This window comes from Cavia porcellus, unplaced genomic scaffold, assembly GCF_034190915.1.
Source record: "Cavia porcellus strain 051 isolate PalLab524CR breed Dunkin Hartley unplaced genomic scaffold, mCavPor4.1 scaffold_5, whole genome shotgun sequence".
Classification (NCBI taxonomy): domain Eukaryota; kingdom Metazoa; phylum Chordata; class Mammalia; order Rodentia; family Caviidae; genus Cavia; species Cavia porcellus.
Genome location: NW_026947488.1, coordinates 66,979,623 through 67,005,258, shown reverse-complemented (window position 1 = coordinate 67,005,258; position 25,636 = coordinate 66,979,623). Strand labels below are relative to the sequence as shown.

General features: G+C 37.2%; 1 protein-coding gene across 18 annotated transcripts in view; it reads left to right on the top strand.

The window, feature by feature from the left end:
• Tfdp2 (transcription factor Dp-2) overlaps positions 1-25,636 on the top strand; it is a 195,197-nt gene that overhangs the window by 110,219 nt on the left and 59,342 nt on the right. For 3 of the 18 annotated variants that reach the window (XM_063249104.1, XM_063249107.1, XM_063249105.1), the window contains exon 3: positions 25,329-25,396. The exons of 11 other annotated variants lie outside the window; for them this stretch is intronic. Coding sequence is in view for 1 of the 7 variants with exons in the window: in XM_063249099.1 (XP_063105169.1) it covers positions 9,170-9,200 (31 nt within the window). In the remaining 6 variants the exon portion in view is untranslated. Of the gene's footprint in view, positions 1-9,046; positions 9,201-9,493; positions 9,626-25,328; positions 25,397-25,636 lie in introns of those variants that run through there. 4 more of the 18 variants (XM_063249111.1, XM_063249106.1, XM_063249099.1 and 1 more) reach the window with 4 other exon arrangements.

The following is a 25,636-nucleotide window of genomic DNA, read 5'->3' as shown; positions in this document are numbered from 1 at the left end:
TACTACATACTTAAAATAAGTCATTAAACAAACAAACAAGAATGGCTAAATCTTCCATAGAGAATTTTAAAGTTTATGTATGTAGATTCCTCCCTCAAGGGAGGAGAGCTTCACCTTTCCTTTCTCGTTAAGTATGGGCTCCGCTGCACAGAGAGTAGTATATAGAAATGTCAAGTGGGTATAGGGAAATAACTTTACAGTGGGGAAACCTAGAAAGTACCATCTCAGCCAGGTAATCCTTAAGTTCACTCTGTCAGTCAGAGTCATTTTGATAGCCTGTGCCCTGGGCATGACAGAAGTGATGAGGTCTTTTTCCAATAACCCATAACTGCTGTCAAACCATGAGAAAAGCAATCAGATAAATTCAGATTGAGTGGTAATCTACAAAATACCTGACCTTGAAACTGTCAAGGTCATCATAACAGGAATGGCCACAGGCCAGAGGAGATGAAGGCCACACTATGGCTAAATGTAATACAAATAAATAATATTGACATTACAAGAAAAAAATTGAGCAGCAGAAGGGGTACTTGAAATGCAAACAGCTAATAAAAATATGAGTGTCCAACTTCATGAGAAATCAAAATAAAAAATTTAAAGGTTAGAAGTCAGTTTTTTCCAGTCACATTATTAAGAGAGCTTTTGTTAATATTTTTGTTGTACTCACTTTGGGGGAGGTTGAGGAGACTATGTGAACTCGGCATGAGACAGCCTCTCAGAGGACAGTTTGCTTAGTACACATTAATGGTTTGAAAATGTGTAAACTCTAATTCAGCAATTTTGCGTTGTGATAAAGAAAGATCTGTGGGAAGTTGTGTGTAAAAGATGTTAATAATGAAAGTTGAAAGCAGCATGAAAAGTTACTGGATACATTGGGATACTCTTTTATGGTGGTATTCTGTAGATATTAAAAGCTAAACGTTTTGTAAGTTCAAAGGGTTAAACACTGCATCCATGTGTTTCTCCCTCTTTTTATTGAAAAAGAAAAATACAGCAGAAGTTTGATTTATGTGTATGAAACATTACTGTTTGTGAGTGGCTGAGTGATAGATTATTTTCTCTCATGAGTCTGATCCTTTTCCTTGTGGTTTGCTATATTGCCAGATAAGAAAATAAATATAGTCCTTCTACGATTGTATATAAATAACCAAAATTAGTGAGTAACATGAATGAGGAGAGACTGATCTCTACCACTCGTCTTTTTTGTTTTGTACCAGGAATCAAATACACGATCTTGCACTTGCCAGATAGGCACTGTGCTGCTGAGCTACGTCCGCGGCCCTGATAACCAAAATTAGTATAGTACTTTTTCTTCCCTTGTATGTATTTTGTCTTCCTCAGTTGTGGGCTTTTTCTTTTCTTTGCTTTTCTTTTTTTGAGACAAGATCTCACTCATTATGTGGGTCAGGCTGGTCTTGAACTCACTATGTATCCCACACTGGCCTTCAACTCATGGCGCTCCTCCTGCCTCAGTTTACTAAGTGCTGTGATTATGGGCGTGTGCCACCATGCCTGACTCTTACTTTTCTTTTAATTTGACTGTTACATGGTCTTTTACACAATTCTCTTTTTTTTCGCCTAGAATACTCTTCTCTGTGCTTTTACCAAGATTGAGAACGCTTCACTTTATAGGTTGCAGTTTAAATACCATTCCCCTTGGAGAGAGCTCTCTGCCTTATCTAAAAGAACATTCCATGTGATACTCTTGCCAGTCCTCCAGTACCCATTAATTTCTTCATAACAGTTAACAGAATTGATTATATTTGCTTGTTTATGATATTTCCTCCATTGGACTAACTTCCCAAGACTAGGGAGTATATCTTCCTTAGATTATTTTTAGGCTCTCATCTAATGACCATCCCCTTATAAAAAGTAAGTAAGTCTAGATTTAAATCAACAGAATAAATTCACCAGTCTTAACAATAGCTCATTAAGAATTCATTATATAGGGTCTGGGGATTTAGTTCAGTGGCCTAAGCGCCTGCCTTGGAAGTGCATGGTCGTGAGTTCAATCCTTGGTACCGGTAAAAAAAAAAAAATGAATTCATTATGTAACTTGAAAGTTATAACAAAGTATTCTTATAGCCCATGTATTTAAGCTACGTATTTTTGATATTTAATGATATTTTTAGGAATTCAAAGAAAATATGTTTAATGATATATATATATATTTTTTTTGTCTTTTGCTTTTTTATCGGTACCGGGGATCAAACTCACGACCACACACTTGCAAGGCAGGTGCTTACGCCACGAGCTATATTCCCAGCCCCTATTTAATAATATTTTTAGGAATTCAAAGAAAATAGGTTAGTCTTAAGAGATCAGAAATAGAAACTCTTGTAGTAGAATTGGAATTCCCCCTGGATGCTGAGGAACAGATGAAATTGGAAGACGGGAAATAGTATTTGGGGCAGTATTGCCATATCAGTTTCTAAGACAGGAAAGCAAAATACCTTTGGCTTGTTTCAGAAAACCTGATAAAGAATTTCAGAGTGCTCTTGGAGAAGGTAGCTAGTTACTGGTAATTATTAGTATAAAGTTACTGGTAGTTGTAAAATTCTGTGTCTAATCATTCAGAGCCTGGAAAGAATGCCAGTGAGTTGAAATAACTTCTGTGGCCAATGTAGTTATTTTAACAGCAACTAAGATACTTGATCATTAAGTTCTTTGTTTATGTGATATAAAGTGCATACTTTACACCCCATAGTTTTGTAGCCAGAAAAGGGACAAGATGAAAAAGAAAGACCACAGAGCTGAAAATCTGCTGTAGAAGGAAACAGAGACCAATGGAAGTGACAAATATGTCAACTTACAGAGTACTGTGATAAATGTAATAAACGCAAGCCTCAGTGCTGTCAGAACCCCAAATGAGAGCAAGCCTAGTTCAGCAGTGAAGTGGGAATACCTTAGCTATGGAGGTGACATTTTGTATGGGCTTTAAAGGGTGACTTCTAGTTCACCAAATGAAGATAATTGAGACCTTTACAGTACAGTCATGTTGAAGAATTAGTAAATAATTCATGCATTAGGGGTTCTGGGAAATGATCCTAGAAAAGCATGTTAGGATCATTAAGGACCTTTTATGATGTCTTTGGTGAGGGAATGATCAAAAATGTTACGTAAGCAGGAGAAATTATTTTCCTTATCTTTCCCTATCTGCAATAGTTTACTTGTGTGAGTAGACCAATACATTATTGAGAACAAAAGTTTTAACCAGCCTTTTGATAAAGGCTTGTTCACTTCATATCAATAGCTAACATCCATAGTCAGAGTCCACACAGTATGCGAACGTTGAGACATCAAGAACCAGGTTGAAATCTCAGTTCTATCACTTGCTAACTTTTATGCAAGTTATTTGATATAGGTGGATTTCCATTTATTCATCTGAATAAAGAGGCTCATTCCAGGCACTGTTACTGGGGGTGGGTTGTGAGGTTGCTGCTGGGTAGGAGACAGTTCAGTAAGAGCTCCAGTAGATGTAATTTGGTCTGGATAAATTCTGAGTCTTAAGTGAAGATTGGCCTGGAGTCAGCATAAAAATATAGTTGAAGTTTAACCTATAATGCACAATGAAACGAGGCGTGCTGGTGTATGCTTTATCCCAGCTACTAAAGAAACTGAGGCAGGAGGATTGCAAGTTCCTACTCAGCCAGGGTGATTTAGTGAGATCTTGTCTCAAAAAATAAAAAAGTCTGGGGACGCAGCTTAGTTGTATAGCACTCCTGGGTTTGATCTCTAGCACTGTAACCCTCCCTCCTTCATCTCCCCCCAAAGAGTAAAAGAAAATAGTTGTTGGACTCAAAAACATTTTCATTTCTTCCTAGACTACCTGTAGTAGAAAATCATTCGTTTCCTGCATTTTAAATGACTCATTCAGAATAGCTCAACTTGTGGTTTTAGGTACCATTTATGAGATACCTAGGAATGTCACCAGACTCTATATCTACCTAGCTACTACATTTTTCATGATTATGGCCTTTCTGATCACAATTGATTGGCCCAACATTTTATCACTCTAACAACATTTCATTGACCAATGAATGTCTTCCTGATGCTTTAGGTCCTATGGTGAGAGAAAAGGTTGATGGTATGTGTGACATGGAACATGCCATGTTTCCCACTATGTGGAGAATGCTGATCTGTAGGGAGAATGAGGTTGACATGAGGCAAAAGACAGAAGGAGACAGAATGGCAGCCTTAGAGTTTTGAAGGCCCAGCTGTATTCCTGCCCTTCCTTGGTTTTTTTTTGTTGTTGTTGGGGGGGGGGGGATCAAACTCACGACCTTGGTTTGCCACGTAGGCGCTTATACCACTGAGCTAAACTTCCAGCTGCTATCCCTACCCCTTCCTATTTTGAACCCTTTCTTGAATCCTGTGAGCCAGTTGTGCCAGCCAATTCCTTTCTAGTCAGACTAGTTTGAGTTTGGTGTCTGTACCAGTAATTAAATTAATACTTGAATTTATTTGTTTGTTTGTTTTTGTCTTTTTCATTTTTATCGGTACCAGGGATCGAACTCACAACCTCCTGCATGCAAGGCAGGTGCTTATGCCACTGAGCTAAATCCCCAGCCCTAATACTTGAATTTAAATGAAGCACTCTAGTGCTCACTCTTTCTTCACTATACCATATTCCTTCTTTAAGGCTAAATATCTTATTTCCAAATTTCAGCCCTCCCTAACTGGTAGGGGCCTTAGTGAAGCATCTCCATAGCATCTTTGGTTTCCTTTTTTTCCTTTTCTCCCTCTCTTCTTTTCTTCTCTCCCTCTCTCCCTTCCTGGGATGGCACTTTGATTTTTTCCCCATTCCATAGGTCCTTAGACGTGTTCCTTGCACAGGCCTCCTTCATTTTGTGAAGAATTTAATTATGTGGACATTGCTAGCTCAGTTGTGACTAAAGAACACATAAAGATTATAATAGAAAATAAGAGAGTTAAATTGGGGCCAAATTAAAGAAAATTTGGACAGCTAATTTAAATAATTTACCATAAATGTCCATGTCGGAGGTGTTCAGTAGGACTCCACAGTGGGGAGGTACCCTGTGTCAGCACTGTTCAGCACAGTAGCTGTCAGCCCTATGTGCTCCACGGAACATTCGACATGTGGTAGTGTAACTGAGAAATCGAATGTTAAATTTTGTTTAGTTAGAATAGATTTAAATAGCCACATATAGCTGTGGCTACCATTTTGCATAATAGTAGCTCTAGATATTGAGTGGTTATTACAAGTTGTGTTTCTTACTCTTATTTTTAAATTGGGAGAAAAAACTAGAAACCCTATGACCATTTAGTGGATAAGGATAAGCAAGAAAAAAAACCACTTTCTGTTCTGAATCTTGATTCCTTTAAGGTAAAGGAATATAGAATGTGCTGGTTTCAGAAGAAGGACAATTTTAATGTGGAAGGAGTTGAGATTTTTCAATAAAGAGAGGTACTCAATAGGTAATTGTAAAGAAGAGTTTAGAGTCAAACAGAACATAAAGGAGCACGGCTAGAAGCACAAATATATGTGTGTGTATATATATATATTTTTTTTTCTTTTTGTACTAGGGATCAAACTCATGACCTCACACTTGCCAGGCAGGTGCTTATGCCGCTTGCTAAGCCCCAGCCCTATTAATTTTTATATTTTTACAGTCATCTCCATAGATGTAGATAATGTCCTCCAAAGAGGGAGTGTAGGGGCTGGGGATTTAGCTCAGCAGCATAAGTGCCTGCCTTGCAAGCAGGCAGTCATGAGTTCGAACCCCAGTACCGATAAAAAGGAAAAAGACAAAAAAAAAAAAAAAAAAAAAAACAGGGAGTGTAGAACTTGATTGTGTTAGTCAGCTTTCTGCTACTGTAACAAATGCTTGAAATAAATCTGCTAAAAAGGAAGAAAAGTTTACATTGCTGCATAGTTTTTTGGGTTTTATTTTATTTTATTTATTTATTTATTTTGTCTTTTTCCTTTTTATCAGTACCAGGGATTGAACTCACGACTGCCTGCTTGCAAGGCAGGCACTTATGCCGCTGAGCTAAATCCCCAGCCCCTTACATTGGTGCATAGTTTTAGAGCTTTCAGTGTATTGCTAATTGGTCACATTGCTTTGGGCCTGTGGGCAGTAAAGAACCTTACAGTAGGAGCAAGTGGCAGAGGACCCCCATTCATCCTGTGACCAGGAGTCCAAAGAGAAAGAGTCTGGCATACCAGAGTCTCCTTCACAGTTGTGTTCTCAGTGACCTAAAACCTCCAGTAGTTCTTGCATTATAGAGGCTCTACCACTGCCCAACAGTACTATGGCCTGAGAACCAAGTCCTAACATATGGACCTTTTGGATTCATTCCAGATTCTAACTATAATGAGCATTAAGGACAGAACCTTGAAAACCATCTGTATGGAAAGGGTGAAAACAGGAGGAGGAACAAGCAAGGGTGAAATCATTTACCATGGTATTTTAGGACACCAGCATTTACTCATGCAAGTGGTAACAAGAACCTTTTGCTTTGTGTCTTGTATTTGTCAAGATTAGACATTTTACTTGAACATGTAAGTATAGGCACAGAGTAGCTAATTTCCATTCTTTTATTATATGGGTCTGGGTAGGTAGCTGTATCTGCCAGACATGGACCAAATAAAAACTATTATTGTACTATCCTAGTGTCATTTCTGCCTAAGAGTCATAAACATGTTATTAAATGTAGTCAGGATGCCAATAAATATAGCAAATTCCATTCCAAAGAAATCAGGTTATAAGCCTGGGAAAGATAATGCTAAGCCCTGTTTGGTGATTCTAATTAATCAGTAGTTGTAATTAATATGATGTTTAAATGAATTTTCTGTATAAGATTAAAGAGGAAGTGTTTGAGAAGACCTACATAAGATGCATTTTGTTGCCCAGTATAATGGCACATGCCTGTATTCTCAGCATTTGGGAGGCTGAAGCAGGAGTATTGCTGTGAGTTCAAGGCCAGCCTGGGCTCCAAGTGAGTTCAAGGCCAGCCTGAACTGCATGCATAGTTGAGACCCTGTCTCCAAAAAAAAAAAAAAAAAAAAAAAAAGACACATTTTCTTGTAGCAGTGGGAAGTTGATGCATTTTTCCACAGCGTTGTACGCTTGTAAAGGAGCATTTAAGAAGATGGTTTGTGATGCTGCTGCCTGGCAGAAAGTCATGGCAGTGCAGAATGAAGTACAGTAGAGAGGACTAGAGCCAGGGCACTGGGAAGAAAGGCAAGCAGGGAGAATGAAGCATGCAGGTGTGCAGAGGGAGGTTGAAGGTCATATCTCAGGAGGAGATAGAAGGTAGCAGGTCAGTTCACTGCCTAGTTCAGTGCTTGACACACTCAATAATTAGTCATAAAAAGGATAAATAATAGGAAGGAAGAACGGTAGAATCCTACTTTGACTCTACCTCATGGAACTTGTTTTGTGACCTCAGATATCACATCTTCCTGAACATGGGTTGCTATTCAATTTACTGTTAAAATATATACTAGATACTTTATATTTGGGCTTGTGATCATTGTCAAGTCAAGGAGGCAGGGAAAGGAGAGATGGTCTGCAGTTTAGAAGCAAGGTGACTGTACCTGAGTACTTGCAAGTTTAATTTCCTTTTGTTTTAAGACTGTAACAGAATAGATGTAACTACATCTAGTTCTGAATAATGTGACCTCAGGTGATGGGGAGAGGTGAGCATTTCTAGCTGATTTGACAGATTAGGAATGCACACTTATTTTCTCTATAAGAAAGACTTGGATAAGAAACCAAGAATGATGTATAACAGGATGGGGAATTTAAAATTGTTCCTAATTATGGAGATTATAAATGGATCTAAATGTAAGATTCTGTGTGGTTTCCAAATTTTTTCTTTTACTCAAAACTTACAAAACGTGTCCACAAAAACTTAGTTTGTAGCAGTTAAACCACTTTATTTTACTCAACTGTTACAGTTGACTCAGATCTGATAGAACATTTAAAATATGAAAGGATACAGGACCTTATAGGTTGTATTTTCAACTTTAAGCATGTGTTTACAATCCAATTTACACCATTACTATGTCATGATTGGCATATTTATGCATGCACGTGTAATTCATGTTAGCAGAGGAAGAGTTTGAGTCAGGAAAATCTTTCTGATCTATCTCGGTATGTGTTTAAATATCTAACAGGTACTGTTTTAGACACTGGGTATGCAATACCAAACCAATCACAAAATGTCTGCCTCTCAAAGCTGTTGTCAAGATGTACTTTCAAAAGAGAGTATTTCATTTTAGATGGTAACAAATCAAGGGAGGAAACATGCTGTTGTCAGATTGTAGGTTACCTGTGCTCACAGGGACTGAGATACAAACTGCAGAAAGCTCGCTGAAGACAGAGGTATTTATTTGGCTGCTGTCTGTCTCGTTCACTGCTACATCCCCAGGTTCCAGATTAGTGCTTGGCTTTACTGAGTATTCAGTAAATACATGTTGTTGATTGAAATGTTTATTTTGAATTTGTATAATCATAGGTATATATGCACTTTTGTAAAATATTTTTATATCTAGCTAGTTAAAATTTTTACTGTTTCAACTGCCTTAATGTTGATGTTACCTGTTTTTCTGTCTACTTGTGCCACATATCAGGATAAAGGAAAAGAGTGTTAATATTGATAATTAGGTATAAAGTTATCTGATATTAAAAAGAACAAATTTGGAAGGGAACTTAAGAGGTCATCTTTTGTTCAGCTTCCTGTCCAGGAAAACTTGAGTAAGATGATTAGATATGTAATTTTAATTAATCACTTAAAGAGCCAGAACAATACAATTAGGGGTCCCTCTTAAGAAAATGGAGAAAGGTACTTCATCCTAGATATAAAGAGACTAACCTGGAACATTTAAAACTTCTTTGTGGGAAAATGGGAAAAAAAAAGTCGAGCACAACTAAGCTGCTCTTTGTTGATATCAGAAATGGGCTTGTCATTCACTTTGGCATTGAAGCATGGCCTCCTATCTCAGGAGGCAGGACCAGGACATTTTTTTCCCCTCCCACAAGAGCTTGGGCAGTTATTACAGGTTCAGAAGCCCTGACCAGTTTTTCAAGAGTTTCTCCTCTTTTTTACCCCTTGAAACACATGGTGCTTTTGCTCTGCTTTCAAGATGCATTAAGATCTCCTGCTTTGTGACTGCTTTGGAACCAGCAAATACCCTGACATGTATAATTCGAATTATGCAGGTTTCCTGAGTAAGTTAATCTTATTTTTAAGCTAGTTAAAATTCAAATGATATTTAGAAAAATGCTAGCTTGGAGTTAAGGCTTTTTTTCTTTCTTTCTTTCATTTTACTTTAAGCAGATTTTAATTTTAAGAAAGCCCTTTTAAGAGGAAAGCAAGCTTCAACATAGAAAAGCACCTTCATCTCTATGACCTATACTTTCAGTTTCTCTTGAGGTGCCTTTGTTACATTAAACATACGCATATGTCTTTTGAAAACCAGTTAACCTAACAGTTTTCTTGAGCATCTTTTTAGTTTTACTGAGAAGTATTTTAAATTGAGTGTTTCTGAGTTCGATTGCTTACGTCTGACACAGTCTCAAGTTTCCAGTGAATGGTAACAAAGACTGTAGAGTGTTGTTGGTACTGCAGTGAGAGGCATGCTTCCTTAGACCAGGTAAGAGAGATCAGTTTGTTTCTTAGTGCTGGGTGAGTTTTAGTGTTTATTTTATATTCCTTAGACAGTAGCAGTGTTAAATTGAAAAACAGCCAGAGCAACCTGATTTCAAGACGTCCCTGCTGTTTGCAGACAGAAAAAAACTACAGGGCCCTGGGGTGGGGTGGGGGGGAGGGGTAGAGTTAGCCTAGTTTATCCCTACTTATACAAATTAATTAAAATGTGGAAATAATTCTGGAGCTCAGTTTCTTCATTCAGGAGCTAAAGAAGTGATTGAAGATATTAATAATTTTAAGGTACTTCGTGGTTATTACTTGTGAAAGCAATCCAAGTATTAGTTTTTACTTTCATTTTTTTCCAGTAGTCAGTAGAATAAGCTTTGCCCTTATTAAACATTTTTTCATTTGTGATAATTTAAAATTGTCAATAGCAAAACATGCTTCCTCAGATTCTTTGGAAATCAGCCTGACCCTTGAAAAATATTTCAGCTATTATAGCTGTTTCATTGCTATTATTTTCTAGTACATTTTTCTTAAAAGTATTTGTGCTTTGAAAATGTCAGCTGTATTCTAATGAAGCTCGGGCATTGTTTGCTCATAAAGGGGCCGGTGCATTCCACTGCTTTATGGTTTATTATGAGGCACTGTGAGAGTGTGGGTGGCACCATTTGGTGTCTGCCTCTTGGGGTAGTGACTGCCATTATATTAGCTTTGGGTTGGCAAAGAAAATATAGCATGCAAGATGCTATATGAATTTGGATACCGTGAAAAAAATCTTATCCCTGAACGGTTCTTAGTGAGGCAGGAATGTGTGACAACTTGATTGAATTGATTGATCATTTCAAGTGTACCCCTGATGCCTACATTTGGCTTCCTTGTTTTTTGTTTTAGAGTAGTCATTCTTTGAAGAAGTGAATATTTCTGAGTAAACTATAACATTTGAGATCGATAAGATGGTATTTTAAAAGCATTTAGTATTTTTAAAAGTATGTGTAATACATTTAACTTTAAGAGAGTTTTTAAGGCACTTAGTGTGGAGTAGGGAGGGGGAGTGGGAGAGGAGGTCAGGCCAAGGCTTGCTTTCAGTTAGGAAAGCCCTGAGGAAGAAAAAAGCAACAGATGTTTCTTCTGTTACAATTGAGGTTGTTTCATTCAAAACTCACAGTAGCAGGAATGAGGGGGAGGGGTCATAAATCTGACTTAATCAGTGAATAAATGAAATTCAGTCATTTATAATTAATTTAAAATTTATTCTTTTATACTCAGGATTGAAAATCAGTACAGAGTAACAATGAGGAACATTTTAAAAATAATTTTTAATCTACAAAAATTGTGTGCAATGAAAACGTGAGAAAGTTCATTTTAGTGCGTCTAAGTGATGAGAAAGTGGATCATTACATCATATGTAATATTTTTAAAAAACCTAAAGCCATACAAAATTTATGAGACATACATTGCAAAAGTTTGATTGCACACAAACAAAATGAAATATGAAACATCGTTTGCATATGTTGATAAATCATTTTTGTCTTTGATGAAAAGCCTGAATCTTATGCCAAAGACCTTTGAGTAAGAAATGTGGGTGAAATGTTTTGGATGTAAATGAAATGATATGTTGTAGTTTGCCTCTAAAAAGGGAGATAAAAGGCTTAGATTGTTTGCTAATGAAAAAAGGGAAATGTTTATCTCCTGGAAAGTGCAAGAAAAAAATGTATTGGAGGCAAGATACATGTAATGCAATTAAAATTTTGAGAAAGGTTTTTGAATTTATGGAGTTAACACCAAGTAAAATAATGCGTTACTTTTACAAGTAGCACAAAGTTGGCCAAGAATATAAACAAAGACACACAAGGGTCTGCCTGGCGAGCGCAAGGTCCTGAGTTTGATGGCCAATACCCCCCCCCAAATTAACACAAAGTTCTGTACCCTTGTATGATTTGCAGTTACACTCCTTCCAGCTTTATGCCTGCCTTTCTATCTTTCTCTCTTTCTCTTTCTTTCTCTTTCTTTCTTTCTTTCTTTTCCTTTCTCTTTTTCTTTCCTTCTCTTTCTTTTTCTTTTCTTTCTTTCCTTCCGTCCTTCTCTCTGTCTGTCTGTCTGTCTCTCTTTCTTTCTTATCAGGATCTCCTTCCGTAGTTCAGGATGGCCCTAAACTCACTGTGTAACCCATACTGCCCTTAAACACAGTGATCCTCCTGCTTCATCCTCCTGAGTTTACAAGACCTGGGTTTACAGGCCTGCATCAGCATTCTTAGCTAACTTGGCATTTCTTAAAATGCTTGAACAACTAGTAATGAACACCAGATCTTCCATATACCATGTAGTAAATATTTATCCTACCTTATAGTGCAAAATTATTAATAATATATAATACCCCAAAATTACTGAAGTTATAGTTTTAAATACACAGTTTTCTGAATATTTGAAAATGTAAGATTTAAACACTCAAGGAAATTATGAAAATTTCAGTTGCTCTTAAAGTAGGATGCCTCCCTGCCTTACTTCCTCAAGATTATTCTACCAAAGAGCAATTGAGCTGTATCACTAGATCTTTTTAAATTTTTATTCTGAGATTAGTCTCACGACATTGCCCAAATGGGACTGGAACTTGAACCTCCTACTTGGCCTACCTCAGTGCTGGGATTACAAGCATGGGCCACTTGGCTGGACTCAGCAAAGGTTTTCTTTTTTTGTCAAAGAATGATGGTAGAATATAGAGACTTAAAATCTTATCTGATCATTGTTTTAATTAAAATAATAGATCTAGATACATTTTGCTTTTTTAAGGGATAGCAACATATTAAGTTGTTTTTTTTCTAAGTAAGATAACTTAATGAAGTTCATAGTATATTTATAAGCTAGCTATACATTTGTTTAAAGAAAGAACTTTTACAATTTTGACCAAAGAATATAAATTTGATGGAATAGACACCCTTAAAAAAAAGTTGATAGCCAGGTGCAGTGACATACTCTTACAGTTGTTGTTCCACTGATTTGGGAGGATTAAAAATAGTGACCCCACATGGGTGGGCTTTGTAACAGTGACTGCATCATATGTCTTAGTTATCAAAAATGTGTATCATTAGCAGGTGCGATAACACACCTGTAATACTAGCATCAGGAGGCTGAGGCAGGAAGATCCTCAAGAGTTCCAGGCCAGCCTGGGCTACATAGTGAGTTCTTGACCAGCCTAAATACATAGTGAGACCTTGTTTTAGGAAAAAAAAAAAAGGGGGGGCGTGTCATTTAATGTTGTAAATGTACACATGACAGTACCTTGCTTAACGAAAATGGCAACATAGAAATAGTTGTGACTAAATCCTTCAAATTAAAAGAAAAATCAGTTGAATTATTTTAAGATGAATTCTATATTAATTGATATAAATTAATCATGGAATCATTGTGTGTTTTCAAATTATGGGAGGGAAACATTTTTATTATATAACTATATATTCTTGTGTGATAAACAGATTTCTGTTATACTAAAGATTTATTCCCTGTGTGGGAAACCAAACTAATTTGTGTTTATTACCTGGCAGTTGGTTGACCGTATGTGTTATGAGGCCGGTGAAAGCTTCCCTAATTTAGCTATCATTTAGAGGTAATTTCCTTTTTTTTTGGTACTGGGAATCAAACAGTCTTGCACTTGGCAGGTGGGCTCTGTGCCACTGAGCTATATAATGAGACAATTCCTAAATAATCCCTAATTTCTGATGGGTACTGTGGACCAACAGTTGCTATTGTTATTTATATAATGAAAGAAGACTTCTGAAGTTCTCGCTTTATTCTGTGTATGAAATCTTGAGCATTAAACTGAGGTTTTAGGAGCGTCTGAGTCTAAACTACTCATTATTCCCCAAGTCACACTGCTCAGAATAACAGATACAGACATTCTCTCTGCCTTGCATGCATGTGTACAATTTGTAGTAATAACTATGAGGATTAGTTCCATCTTTGGGGTATGGAAACGAAAGGCAAGATTTACAGTGTCTCGCCATGTAGTCCAGGCTGGCTTGTATCACTATGTAGCCCAAGCATGATCCTCCTACCTCAGCCTCCCAAGTGCTAGGATTAAGATGTGCACCTCCATGCCCAGCCGACACTGTTGTTTAAGAGTAGGAAATGAGCATAAGTTAACTGTTTTTAGAATGAATCTAGGAACTTATTCTGTAATAACAATGTTTCTTCCAAGTATCAAGCAACTCATTTTCCAGTGACTTTTTAGTTGGTAACTAGAGATAAAGACCTTCAGCAGAGAACTTTGTTTTTGGCAGTTTGCTTGCTGGCAGTGAAAATTTGTCAACTGTCTTGGCAGTTTCTCTGACAAAAATGAAGAAAGCACTAACTGAGCACTTACTGTGTGCCAGGTAGATACAGAAGTTACTCTTAACTCCATAAAAAATCTTTTAGTAGTTAAGTTTTAATGCCAAATGGTTTTGTTGACGTTGATGCCCAACTTTAAAATGTCTTGCTGTAAAATGTAGATAGCTTCAATAATAATCCTCACATAAGAACATCAATAAGTTAAAGTTTTGAATGAACTATTTCATGTGGTGTTAGGGAATACAGTGATCCCCCTTGTTTATTTTCTAAGGAAAAGAACATCTTTTTTTGGGGGGGGGTTGCTAGGGATCGAACCCAGGGCCCTGTGCATGCAAGGCAAGAACTCTATCACTAAGCACGTCCCCAGCCCCAGGAAAAGAGCAGCTTGAAACTTTAATAAATAATCCTTGGTCTGAGTGTGTGTCTAGAAAGTTTTAAAAACACAACTGTTTCTTAAAAAAGTCTGTCTAGTTATTGTCATCATTTATAAATAGTAGACAAATATATCACTTGACTGTAAATTTGGAATAGTTTATTGGTTAACACTGTCTGGTTGCCACCTCCGAGGGTTTGTGAGCTTCTTCATGAGAATGATTTCCAATGAAGTCCTCGTGGGTATTTTAATACTCATAAATTCTGATCCTTGCGGTTGCACACAGCTGTCTTGATCTACTCCAACCACTCCGTGGCTGTTGGTATGAGATAAAGTGTGCTGTTTTTCGCTTGTTCTCTTTTACTCAGCATGTAAATAGTGTCTGCATGCCATCTGGTGAGTGTGTTGGCTGGTGACAGAGCTAAAAGTAATGGCTGAAAATGGGCTGGAAAGAAAAGAACACTTGGCTGTGGTATGAAGCTCAGTGGTAGGTCTCTTCCTAGCATGCTCACTTGAGGCCCTGGGTTCAGTGCCTGACATCACACATGCGCACGTGTGCTCACAGACACACACACACACACACACACACACACACACACACACACACACACGAAGTGACTGAAGAATAAGGTCACTCAACTTTCTTTTTTAAAAAGGAAAATTAAAAATTTAGTGTAGTAGAGTCTACTTATACTATATGACTTCCTTAATTTGAACAGAGAGAAAAGGGTCTTTCTCTTTGAAAATAAGTCTTTTTCCGTCTTGCCTGGTCACAAAAATCTTATGAGATACTTGATAAAAATATGGGTTTCTGTGAATTTTTTGGGTTGTTATGTGTCCATGGGGGTCTAGGAATGCATGTTTTGAGGAAGAAAGGCCTCTACCATGTCTCAGCTCTTGTGACGCACATGTGTTATGACCCAGCGTGTTTAGGAAGAACTGCTGTGAAGGACTAGAAGGACCAAGGTGTTTAGGGCACCCTAACTGAAAGATGTGTGTCCCCCAAAGCAGCAAAATTCTGTTAGGCAAGTAAAAAAGAAATGAGAGAATTAAAGATTTCCTCGATTGAACAAAGTAACAGAAAAAGGACAGAATCACATTTTAACTAAATATAAAGAAGACAGTAAAAAGCAACAAGACAAAACCATAAAAAAGACAGATGTTTCTAGGTGAATATTCTCCAAATGTTGAAAGGGAGGACTGGGGATGTGACTTAGAGCTGGAGCGCCGGCTGGGTATGTAACGTGCCTGGCTCTGGGTTTGATCCCCAGCAACACGCGCGCTCTCACTCTCTTGCTCTTTTCTTTTTCTCTCTCTCTGTAAGAAACCTGGTGAAAATTGGCTGAATGCTTTCTAAGACCTTTTATCTTTGAGGTTTAATGAAGTAAATTAACTCAGTTATAATATCCCAGATGCAGAGCTGAGGAGTTTGCTTAAGAAATAAAAAAATACTGTTTAAATCTTTGCATATGGAAAGATAGAGGTTTTTTTCTTCCTTCGAACTGAAAAATTCAAAACATTTCTGGATACCAGATAAAAAGGGAGCAAGGTAATAATTAGAAAAGATACTCCTTAAGTAAAAGTGCTTATTAAAGAGATTTGATCTTCTAGGAAAAGTATGTAAAAAGTGACAGATACAGTGTTCGCTTTAGAGCTGTGTCCTTGGACTGCAGAGCAGCTTCATAAGGATTTGCAAGGATCCATTCTTTGGTCATGGCAAGATTTTGATTAGGTGGCCCATTTGAGGGAATTTTAGAAGTCCCACGTTCCAATAACTGCAAAAACACCCTGGCTTTTGCTTCTGTGTCTGTGATAAGTAGAAATGTGGATTTCAGAGCTTCTATTCTTATCTCTGCACTATAGGACCCTCAGTTTCCATTTTGGAACTAAATAAAAAGAAGAGGAGGTTCCAGGAGTCATTTAAATCATTACACTTTGAAGATAGTATAAACTTTTATCTTCTGTTCTTTGCCCATCCCAATTACAGTACTATTGTGGTTACTCAAGTTCAAAAGTTTAATAATAGTGATTGCGTTTGAAGTGAATCTTAGAACTTTGCTGAACATAATTGAATACAAATGCAACTAAATATAACACAATAGTAATACAGTGTGCAGATAAGTAATATATATTATAGCTAGAATAATCAGTAAAGAGAATGAAAATTTTTTTAAAAGAAAGCTACTTAAGTACTTTTAAACATAAAATAAAGTAACTGTAAGTTTTATTTACTTATTTTACTCCGACCTGAAAGTTACATTTATATAAGGATATGCTATGTTTTACTTGCCTTAATGGTTTGGTATGTCCAGGAGATTATACAGTCTTTTCAAATTAATTTTGCTTAATTTGATGTGTTTTATTTATGGAGACAGTGTTGTTGAATTATAACACTTGAATAATTTTTCATATAAAGATGATAGCTCTCCCTTGGACTATCCATACCCTTTCTTCTAGCCTACTGTGTTTTCAGTGACATACTGCTTTGTAGATGGCTGATTAAATTTAGAAATAAAATTATTATAGAATCTTTACCAAATATTGCCCATTCCAGAACTGATTTGTGATTTGACCTCTTTAATACTGTACTGTATTAGAAGCTAATTAATATCCTTTACAACAGTTATTAATAAATGGTAGTTAAAAGAGTAGTATAGTAAGGAAAATTGCTTGACATTTTCTTCTGACACTTCTTATTCTTTGGGGAAATGTTAAGAATGAGTGAAATAAAAACATGTAGTGCTGGCATATGAATAAGTAGTTCCGTGGAGCAGAATAGAAAATCCATTTATTGACCCATGACCATCTGAGCGGGAGGGAAACTTGGCTGTTTCATTTTAAATTCCAGATGGGTCAACGATTTGAAATTTAAATGAAGACATTAAAGTATTACAAGGAAGCATAGAGGGTGCTCCGTGAATCAAAATCAATCAGTCTCTCTCTTTTTATGTATGTGTATGTATGTATATATATATAATCTCAGCTTGTAAGTTCAGCATAACCGATTGAAACTACAAAGCCTATAAGACAGGTAAAATATAGTATATCCATGTATAATGTGTACCTCTAGATTGGGAAGCAAAAGTAAATAATCCTTGCAGTTATTGTGACTTCTTTCAGTTTTATAATTAAACAAAGCTGTTCAACCTTAATCATAATAATAAATTAAAATCCAAATAAGGCCAACATGAGATACTGTACCATTTTTGTATACGAAGTTATGTTCAAAGATTTCAAGGAAAGAGACAATATGGTAACTACTTTTATGTCGGGATAATCTTGTGGTGAAACACTATTTTACTTAAATGGTTATGTTTTGGTCTGTGCTGATTTGCTGTTATGCCCTCTTTTATCTCAATCTCCATTTTATTATTTACTTTTTGTGTCCTTTTAATTAAGGGAAAAATAAATTAAAAAATAGCAGGATATATTATAGTAACCCACTTTGACTTTCCATTATATTGATTTAAAGCCCTGTATTGCTCTCACCATCTTGTTTTGACTGATGTTCCTCTATTCTGTTTTGCTTGATAGTACCAGGTTCGAAAGTTTAGGCAACAGCTGTGAAGATAGTAGGATTCATTATGACGCCCATTCTGTTTGACTATTATCTACTTTTGAAGACCTATAATGTCTCCAATGTTTTGGTTTTGTTGGTTTTGTTCTTTACTGTTTTGTTCAATTTTATTATAACTAATGATATAGGCAATTCTATTAGAGATAGCGGGAGGCATTATGGTAACCATTGTTGATCACCTAGTATTATGCTTTTACATTATCTATTACGTCCACCCTTTTGATTTGACTGACTGTTCTGTTATGTCACATTTGGTTCTACTCTCTTCCAAAAAAGTAATAAAAACTGTGGGAGCAACAAAACCCAAAATGTGTAATTGTCATTTTACAAAAGAGAGGAAAAGAAAGTGCTCTAAATGATATAACTGCATGTATATTTAAGTGTATAAGATAGATAATGATATTACTGAGTTTTGTTGGATCATTGAACAGAACTGTTTTCAGTCTCACTGTTGGAATGTCCACTTTATAAGCTTTAATTTTGTAACTTGAACAATTGTTTCTGAGATGACAAAATGTAATCCATTAACTAGTGATTTCCTACTGTTTATTTTTTTTTCTGTAAATCTGTATAACTTGTACCCTTTCTCTGCTTTTTTCTTTTCTTTTTCTCCTTAAATAAAATTTAAAAAAAATACCCTTAAAAAAAGAGATACTGTACCATTTTTAACATAAAAGTTGTCCCAAATAAAGTTTAATAACATCCTAGATTGGTGAAAAATGAACATTGTCATACATTTCTAAAGGGAGAGTAAGTTGTTGCGTCCAATTGGTACAATTAATGTATATAAAGACGTATGTATTATAGTCATTACAGCAATATTTGTAACACTGAAAGCTTTTCCTTTACCGAGAGGTTCAGTAAGCAAACTGCTAGAGCCATAAAAGGGAACATTATCTAACTAACAAAATAAATGTTGAGCCAACATTTTATGTACAGATATAGAAAGACATCAAAGATAGATATACAGTATTATTAAGTGAAATAATAACACTCCAACTGATAAAATCTTCAGTCACATATATAGAGAAAAAGGACATTTTCACAAATACTTGTGTGTACCTGGAATGTATCTGGAAGGTTATAAACGAACTGGCACCAATGACTATCAATAGAGAAGGAAATGGTTAGGTGGTGGTTGGAGACAGGACTTTGTTTTCACTTTTTCTACACTCTTTGTTTCATGCATCTGCATCATATGCTTACATGCAGATGTTCATGTATTCATTAATTCATTCATCTAAAATGTATCTTGAGGGGCTGGGGATTTAGCTCAGTGGCATAAGCGCCTGCCTTGCAAGCGGGCAGTCGTGAGTTTGATCCCTGGTACCGATAAAAAGGAAAAAGACAAAAAAAAAAATTTGTATATTGAGCTCTGTTACAGACCAGGCTCTGTGCCAGGTGTTAGCAACACAACAGCGCATGAGATAAGGCTTCTGTCTTGTCTTGTGAAACTTGACATCCTGAGAAAGATAGGGCTATGGACAGATAATAAGATACAAATATGTAATGTATCTCATAGTGATAAAAGTGCTGTGATGAGAAACAAAGCATAGTAAATTAAGTAGTGCCAGTACAGGGTGGTCAGGCATCACTGCTGCCTTGGCAGCACTTGAAGTGATGGGAAGTTAGGTTTCTGGGGGTTGAGGGAAAACTTGCAGGACGCAGGGGAAACAGACAGGTCACCATGTTAGAAGGGCTGCAGTTGACACTGCAAACCATCGTGAGCGCTTGAACTGAGATAAAAAAGCAGTTGGAGAGCTTTGAAAGTTTCTCCACACAGTAGGGTCACTCTTGGCTGCTCAGTGGAAGATGGCAAGATGCTATTCAGAAAGGTAAAATCAGTGGCTGCCTAATTCCAAATATTCTGGCAGCCACATTTTGAAAAATAGACAAAATTAATTTTGAGGATAGATTCTATTTAACTTGAGCATTTACCCAAAACATGAGCCAACATGAAATCAACATTAGTATTATTGGCATTTATTCTAGTTAATGTAATATTATCAATATTAATGTTACTAATGTTGATTATTGCCATTTTTGTGTAATTATAGTTGTTTTGTTTGTTTTGGGGGATACTAGGAATCACATTCAGAGATTAACACATGGGTCAGGACCTAAATTCCTCAGGTTGGCTTTGAATTTCGAATCCTCCTGCTTTTGAGTAGCTGGGATTATAGGCATGTGCCCTTACAGTTTTTTTGTATTAAGTTTTCAAATTTTGACATGTATTTAATAGTTAGAGCATACCTCAATTTAGTTTGCTGAAGTTTTAGCAGTGAAGTGAAAAGTAAATACTACCAGAACAATGAAGATGTGTTTAATGGAAAAATACTTTATATTGCTTTTGTTTTGAAGCGGATTTAAAATTAAATAAACTTAAAATTCAGATCTTCATTGGCACTACTGCCATACCCACTTGTGCCTGTTACCTGCTGTCAGCACTGCAGTGGCTGTGGGGGTGTGCGGAGGTAGTGAGTGAATCCTTAAGTTTCTGCAGTAATTCAAGCAGGAGATGATGACAGGACCAAAGCCGTAACAGTGGAGTGCAGGACAGAGCCAGGAGGATTTATTAATCAATTGAAGGAGGGATATGAGAGAAAGAGAAGAATCAACTGTGATCTTTTTGATCTGAACAACTGAAGACCAGAGTTGACATTTACTGGTCTGAAAAAAGAGAAAAGGGCAGTTCCTAAGTGGAGCAGAAGGTGCTCAGGTGTTAGATTTTTAATATGTTAAGTTTGAGGTAAGGTTTTTCCAGGCTGGCCTTGAGCTCGCTTTGTAGCTCAGGTTGGTTTTCAATTCAAAACAATCCTCCTGCCTCAGCCTCTCAAATGCTGGGATTACAGGTGGATGCCACCACACCCAACTTGAGCTATGTTTTTGACATCAATACAGAGGTCTCAAAGGCAGCTAGATCTGAGATTGAAGTTCTGGAGTGAGTTTAATCTAGAGACTTTAATGGCTGCCATCTGTGTTATCTGAAACCATAAGAGAATGCTCTTGGATGCAGTGCACAGTGACAGGAGATGGTGGAGGACTGAACAGAGGGCCCCTGAATGTTTAGAGGAGGAGCCAGCAGCCAAGAGCAGCCTGTGGGTTAGGAGGAGATCCCAGATAAAATGGTGGTTTGAATGCCAAAGGAAAAGTGTTTTAGAAAGGTCAAAAAGCGTCAAGTGCCTATATGGCTGGTAGGTTAAAATAAGTTGGAAAGGGGCTGGGGATTTAGTTTAGCGGCATAAGCGCCTGCCTTGCAAGCAGGCAGTCGTGAGTTAGATCCCTGGTACCCATGAAAAAGAAAAAGACACACACACAAAAAAATAAGTTGGAAGCTAAGATTTAACCATTGAATTCAGTATCATGGAGATCTTGGCAAAAGCAGTTTAACAGTAGTGTTTTAGGCAGGGGAAGGGTGGGGATTAAAGAAAAAGTGAGGCTAAATAAACATGGTGGCTCACACTTGCAATCCCAGCACTTGGGAGGCTGAGGCAAGAGGATTCCTGTGAGTTTGAGGCCAGCCTGCACTTCAGAGTGAGACCTTGCTCCCCCTCAAAAAAACAACAACAACAACAAAAAATCCCCAAAACAAGAAAACCAAACTTGAATTACTTAAGAAATTAAAATAGAATTTTAGCCAATTTTTATACCTATGCCAAGATTTGGCTGCTGCTGCTTCTGTTTTTTTTTTTTTTTTTTAAGCTCTGTTTCTTAGCTACTCCCTTAGGCAATTGTTCCCATTTAGCTATTTGAAGGAATTGTCAGAACTCAAATCCAGGCAATTTAAAAACATTTATTTTTAATAAATACCGTGGGTGCCCAGGAATACTTTTTGATGGTGTTTGCTTTATGTTGTCAAGGAACTATGAATTAAATAAAGCCAAGTACTTAAGAAAAATTGTTTGGATTTTGTTCAGTTTATTTCCTAACCAGGTTAAAATATGGGTGACTAGATATAATGTATTTAAAGGTTTTTTTGTTTTTTATACTGGGATTCAAACCCATGACCTTGTGCTTATCAGGCAAGCGTTTGAGCCACTGAGCTAAATCCCCAGCTTTAAAGGTATTCTTTTCAGTAAGATTACTAGCATTTGTATTTAATGTAATGATATGTTTTTACATTGGGCTGTTATCGTTTACTCATAAGAAGTTAAGTAATTTTGTAAGGATAGTAAACTAATGGCCCCGGGTATTACAGATTTATTTACCAGTCTGACATTCATTTTTTAAGTATATTGGGTCTTTGCAAAATAGCTGTTGAGTTTTTGGTTTTTGTTTCTTTTTTTTTTTTTTCTGAGGATCAAGCTCTCGACCTGGTGCATGCCAGGCAAGCACTTGTGCCACTGAGCTAAATCCTCAGCCCTTGTTTTTTTCGTTGAGACAAAGGCTCTATACTTCAGGCTGGCCTTGAACTTACTGTATATAGTCCAGGCTGGCCTCAGATTTGCAATGATCCTCTTGCCTCAGCCTCCTGAGTGCTGGATTTATGAGTCTGCACCACCACACCTGGCTACAGTTTTGTTTGTTTGTTTGTAATATTCCTTGAATCTGTAGCCTAGGTAAAAGGCCCATCTTCCTAAATTATTAAAAATTACATATCTTTCTTCTAATTGCATATCTAAGTGCATATCTTTCTTCCCCATTGGCCTTTTTAAAAATTTTTTGAGACAGGATCTCGCAAAGTCTTCTAGTGTTTTCATGTTTATCTTTTAATTTATTTTTGTGCAAGATGAAAAATTAAAACATGAACAGTTTCCTATGTTCTATTTTCTTTATTGGGTTGATGTCCTACTGAGCAGGAAAGAGGGATGGGACTCAACAGTCCAAGCAGGTTTATCGCCTAGCCTGAGAGGGACCTCACTATGTGAGCAGAGCTGAGCAGATGTCTCTTGCAGCCTAAGAGGCTTTTTTCATAGCATTTTTGGACTGGCTTTTGAGGGAGTGAACAAGGGAAGGAGCGGACTTGAGGCTTCTTGATGTGTCCGCTGTGTGCTCCCAAACCTGCTGACATATACTTGGGGACTGCTTGTGTCCTGCTGAATCCTCTGTGACCTAAAAGAAACTGGGTGTGGTGGCTCATGCCTTAATCCCAGCACTCCAGGGAAGCTGAGGTGGGAGGATCGTTGTGAGCTCAAGGCCAGCCTGAACTGTATAGCGAGACCCCTCTCAAAAAAAAGAGAGAGAGAGAGAAATGAAACCCTCAATTCTCTAAGATGGCCTGTGGGTACACCCAGACTAGCAAGTCCCTGTCCTGGCTCTGTCACCACCTGCACGATGTACAAAATGTTCATATATAAATGAAGTTATTTCTACATTTTAATATCTTTGCGGAGAGTATTATGACAGGGGCTGGCTATATATTCAAGCTTGCCTTAAACACATGCTGATCCTCCTGCATCAGCCTTCCCAGAGCTGAAATTATATATGTATTACACCCCCATCCCTGAATAGATTTCAATTTTTGTTTTGTTGTTGTTGTTTTGGGTTCTTTTGGGGGGAAATGGGTTGGCTTTTGCGGGGAGGGGTTTTGACAGGGTCTTGTTATGCAGTTCAGACTGACCTCAAACTCACTTTGTAGCCCAGGCTAGCTTCAAACTTGCAGCGATCCTCCTGCTTTAGCTTCCAGAGTGCTGAGATTACAGGCATGGGGCACCATGCCTGGCACTAGACATTAATTTCTGCCTTGTGAATGTCTTTATGTGCTTCTTTGTTAATATTACATTACTTTAATACTAAAGCTTTGTAGTAATTTTGAATTCTAGTAGGCTAAAGTTCTTTTCTTCCCCATTTTTTCATTCTTCCACATATATTTTAGAATCAGTCTGTTAAATTTATTGTTTCCTCTGAGTGCTTTTGGTGTTACCTGAGTTAGTGCTTTTCTTGTTCAGTTATGGATGTTGTGCTTTTTAAAAATTTTGGCTAAAAGTTTAGTGTCTCGGATTTGTTCCCTAACCTTGACTATATTTTTTTGTGGTTTTTTTTGCTTCACTCCTTTTCAAGTTTTTGCTTTTGCTTCTACTGAAGTGTCACAGAAGTAATCTCATCATAAATATTTGTTAGTAGTAAGGCCATTTTTAAAAAACTGGCAGCTGAGAGCAATGTTTCAAGGCTGTTTTCTTCCTTATGTAGATTCTGTCTGAAATTGAGTTTGTTACTCCGATGTTCAAATCTACCAATTCCATGGATGTTGTTCACACCCTAGAATCACAGATTATTATTCTCCACTTCAGTGAATTCTTCCCTGGGTAAATAACTGTACTTGGGAAGTTCTGATCATACAATACCCCTAATCTTCAGCACCTAATAAGATACACATTTTATGTAAAAAGAAATCTCTTGTACAGTTAGAAGATAGGGAAATTTTATTTGATATCATTATGTTTCAAAAATAAAGAACCTGGTTTTTAAATTTATCTCAAGCTCAGTATGATTCCTATAGAAAAAAAATAACTAAGGATGTCATTTAGGGAGTATTACAGGATGTTTGCCATCCAAATAGGTAATAACCTCAAATAACTACCAACTAATTACCACTAACAACTAGGTAGTAACTGCAGTCTGTGCAGCTGAAATAGTTTTTATGGTTTAGTGCACCTGTTTTATACAAGGGACTAAACTAGGTGCAGGAATACGAAGCTGAGAGACATGTCCCTCTTACAGTAGCACTGCACATAATTTTGTGAACTGAGTGTTTTCTACAAATAAGTTTTGTGAGAAGCCAAGAGGGATGATGTCCAGGACCTGGTCCACGCGTGCTGGGCCGGCTCTTGAGGGGAGGGTGACAGCGTAGCAGAGGCTTTGATCTGGAACGCTGCCCTGCACTAGCTATGGGAGCTTTGCGGATTATTCCATTTCATTCAGCCTCAGGTCCTTCAGTGTAAACTCTGCTTCACATTGTTGTTTGAGGCAGTAATGAAATTTGGGGTATGTGTATACAGTAGAGTGATCAAAAGATAAGATGAATGTTTAAAAGGTTTAAAATTTGTTATGGTACAAGACCCACTGCCATAAATTCTTTTTTTTTTTTTAATGTTTAAGAGGACAGAAAAAACAATGCAAGCAACACAGCACTTTACAACAAGACAACCAGATATCATAAATTCTTTTAAAAATACTCCCTACTGGGGCTGGGGATTTAGCTCAGCGGCATAAGCGCCTGCCTTGCAAGCAGGTAGTCGTGAGTTCGATCCCCGGTACCGATAAAAAGGAAAAAGACAAAAAAAACAAAAGAATACTCCCTACTTCAGACATACCCACTGTTCTTGCCACTTTTTTTAATTTTAAGTTTTTATTAGTACATGTTTATAGTATGTCATGATTACAGTCATCAGAGAGTTGGTCCACATTCATAACGTATCTTCTTTTTACCTCCCCTTCCCTTCCTTTCCCTCTCCCCTTCCCGCTATCTCTTGGTCCTCTTCCCATCTACAGAAGTGCCCTCTCTCTGTCTGGCCTCTTTCCGAAGCAGTCCTGGAAGTCTTCTTTCCTGTCTTAACAAGGTGGGCTAAAAAAAAAAATGGTTAATGTTGCTGTCAAGTGCCATCGAACAGAAAGACAGGCTTGTACAGTACGTTCCTGTGCACCTTGCTCTGTCTCTGGCACCGTGAAACTTCTGCCTGTTCCCCATAGTCACAATGACAAGGAAAGGTGAACAGTTTGAGTTAATTGAGGACATTGCCATTGTGCAACTAAAGATACTCACAAAAAAGGACTTCCAAAGCTACTTCAGAAAGTGGCAG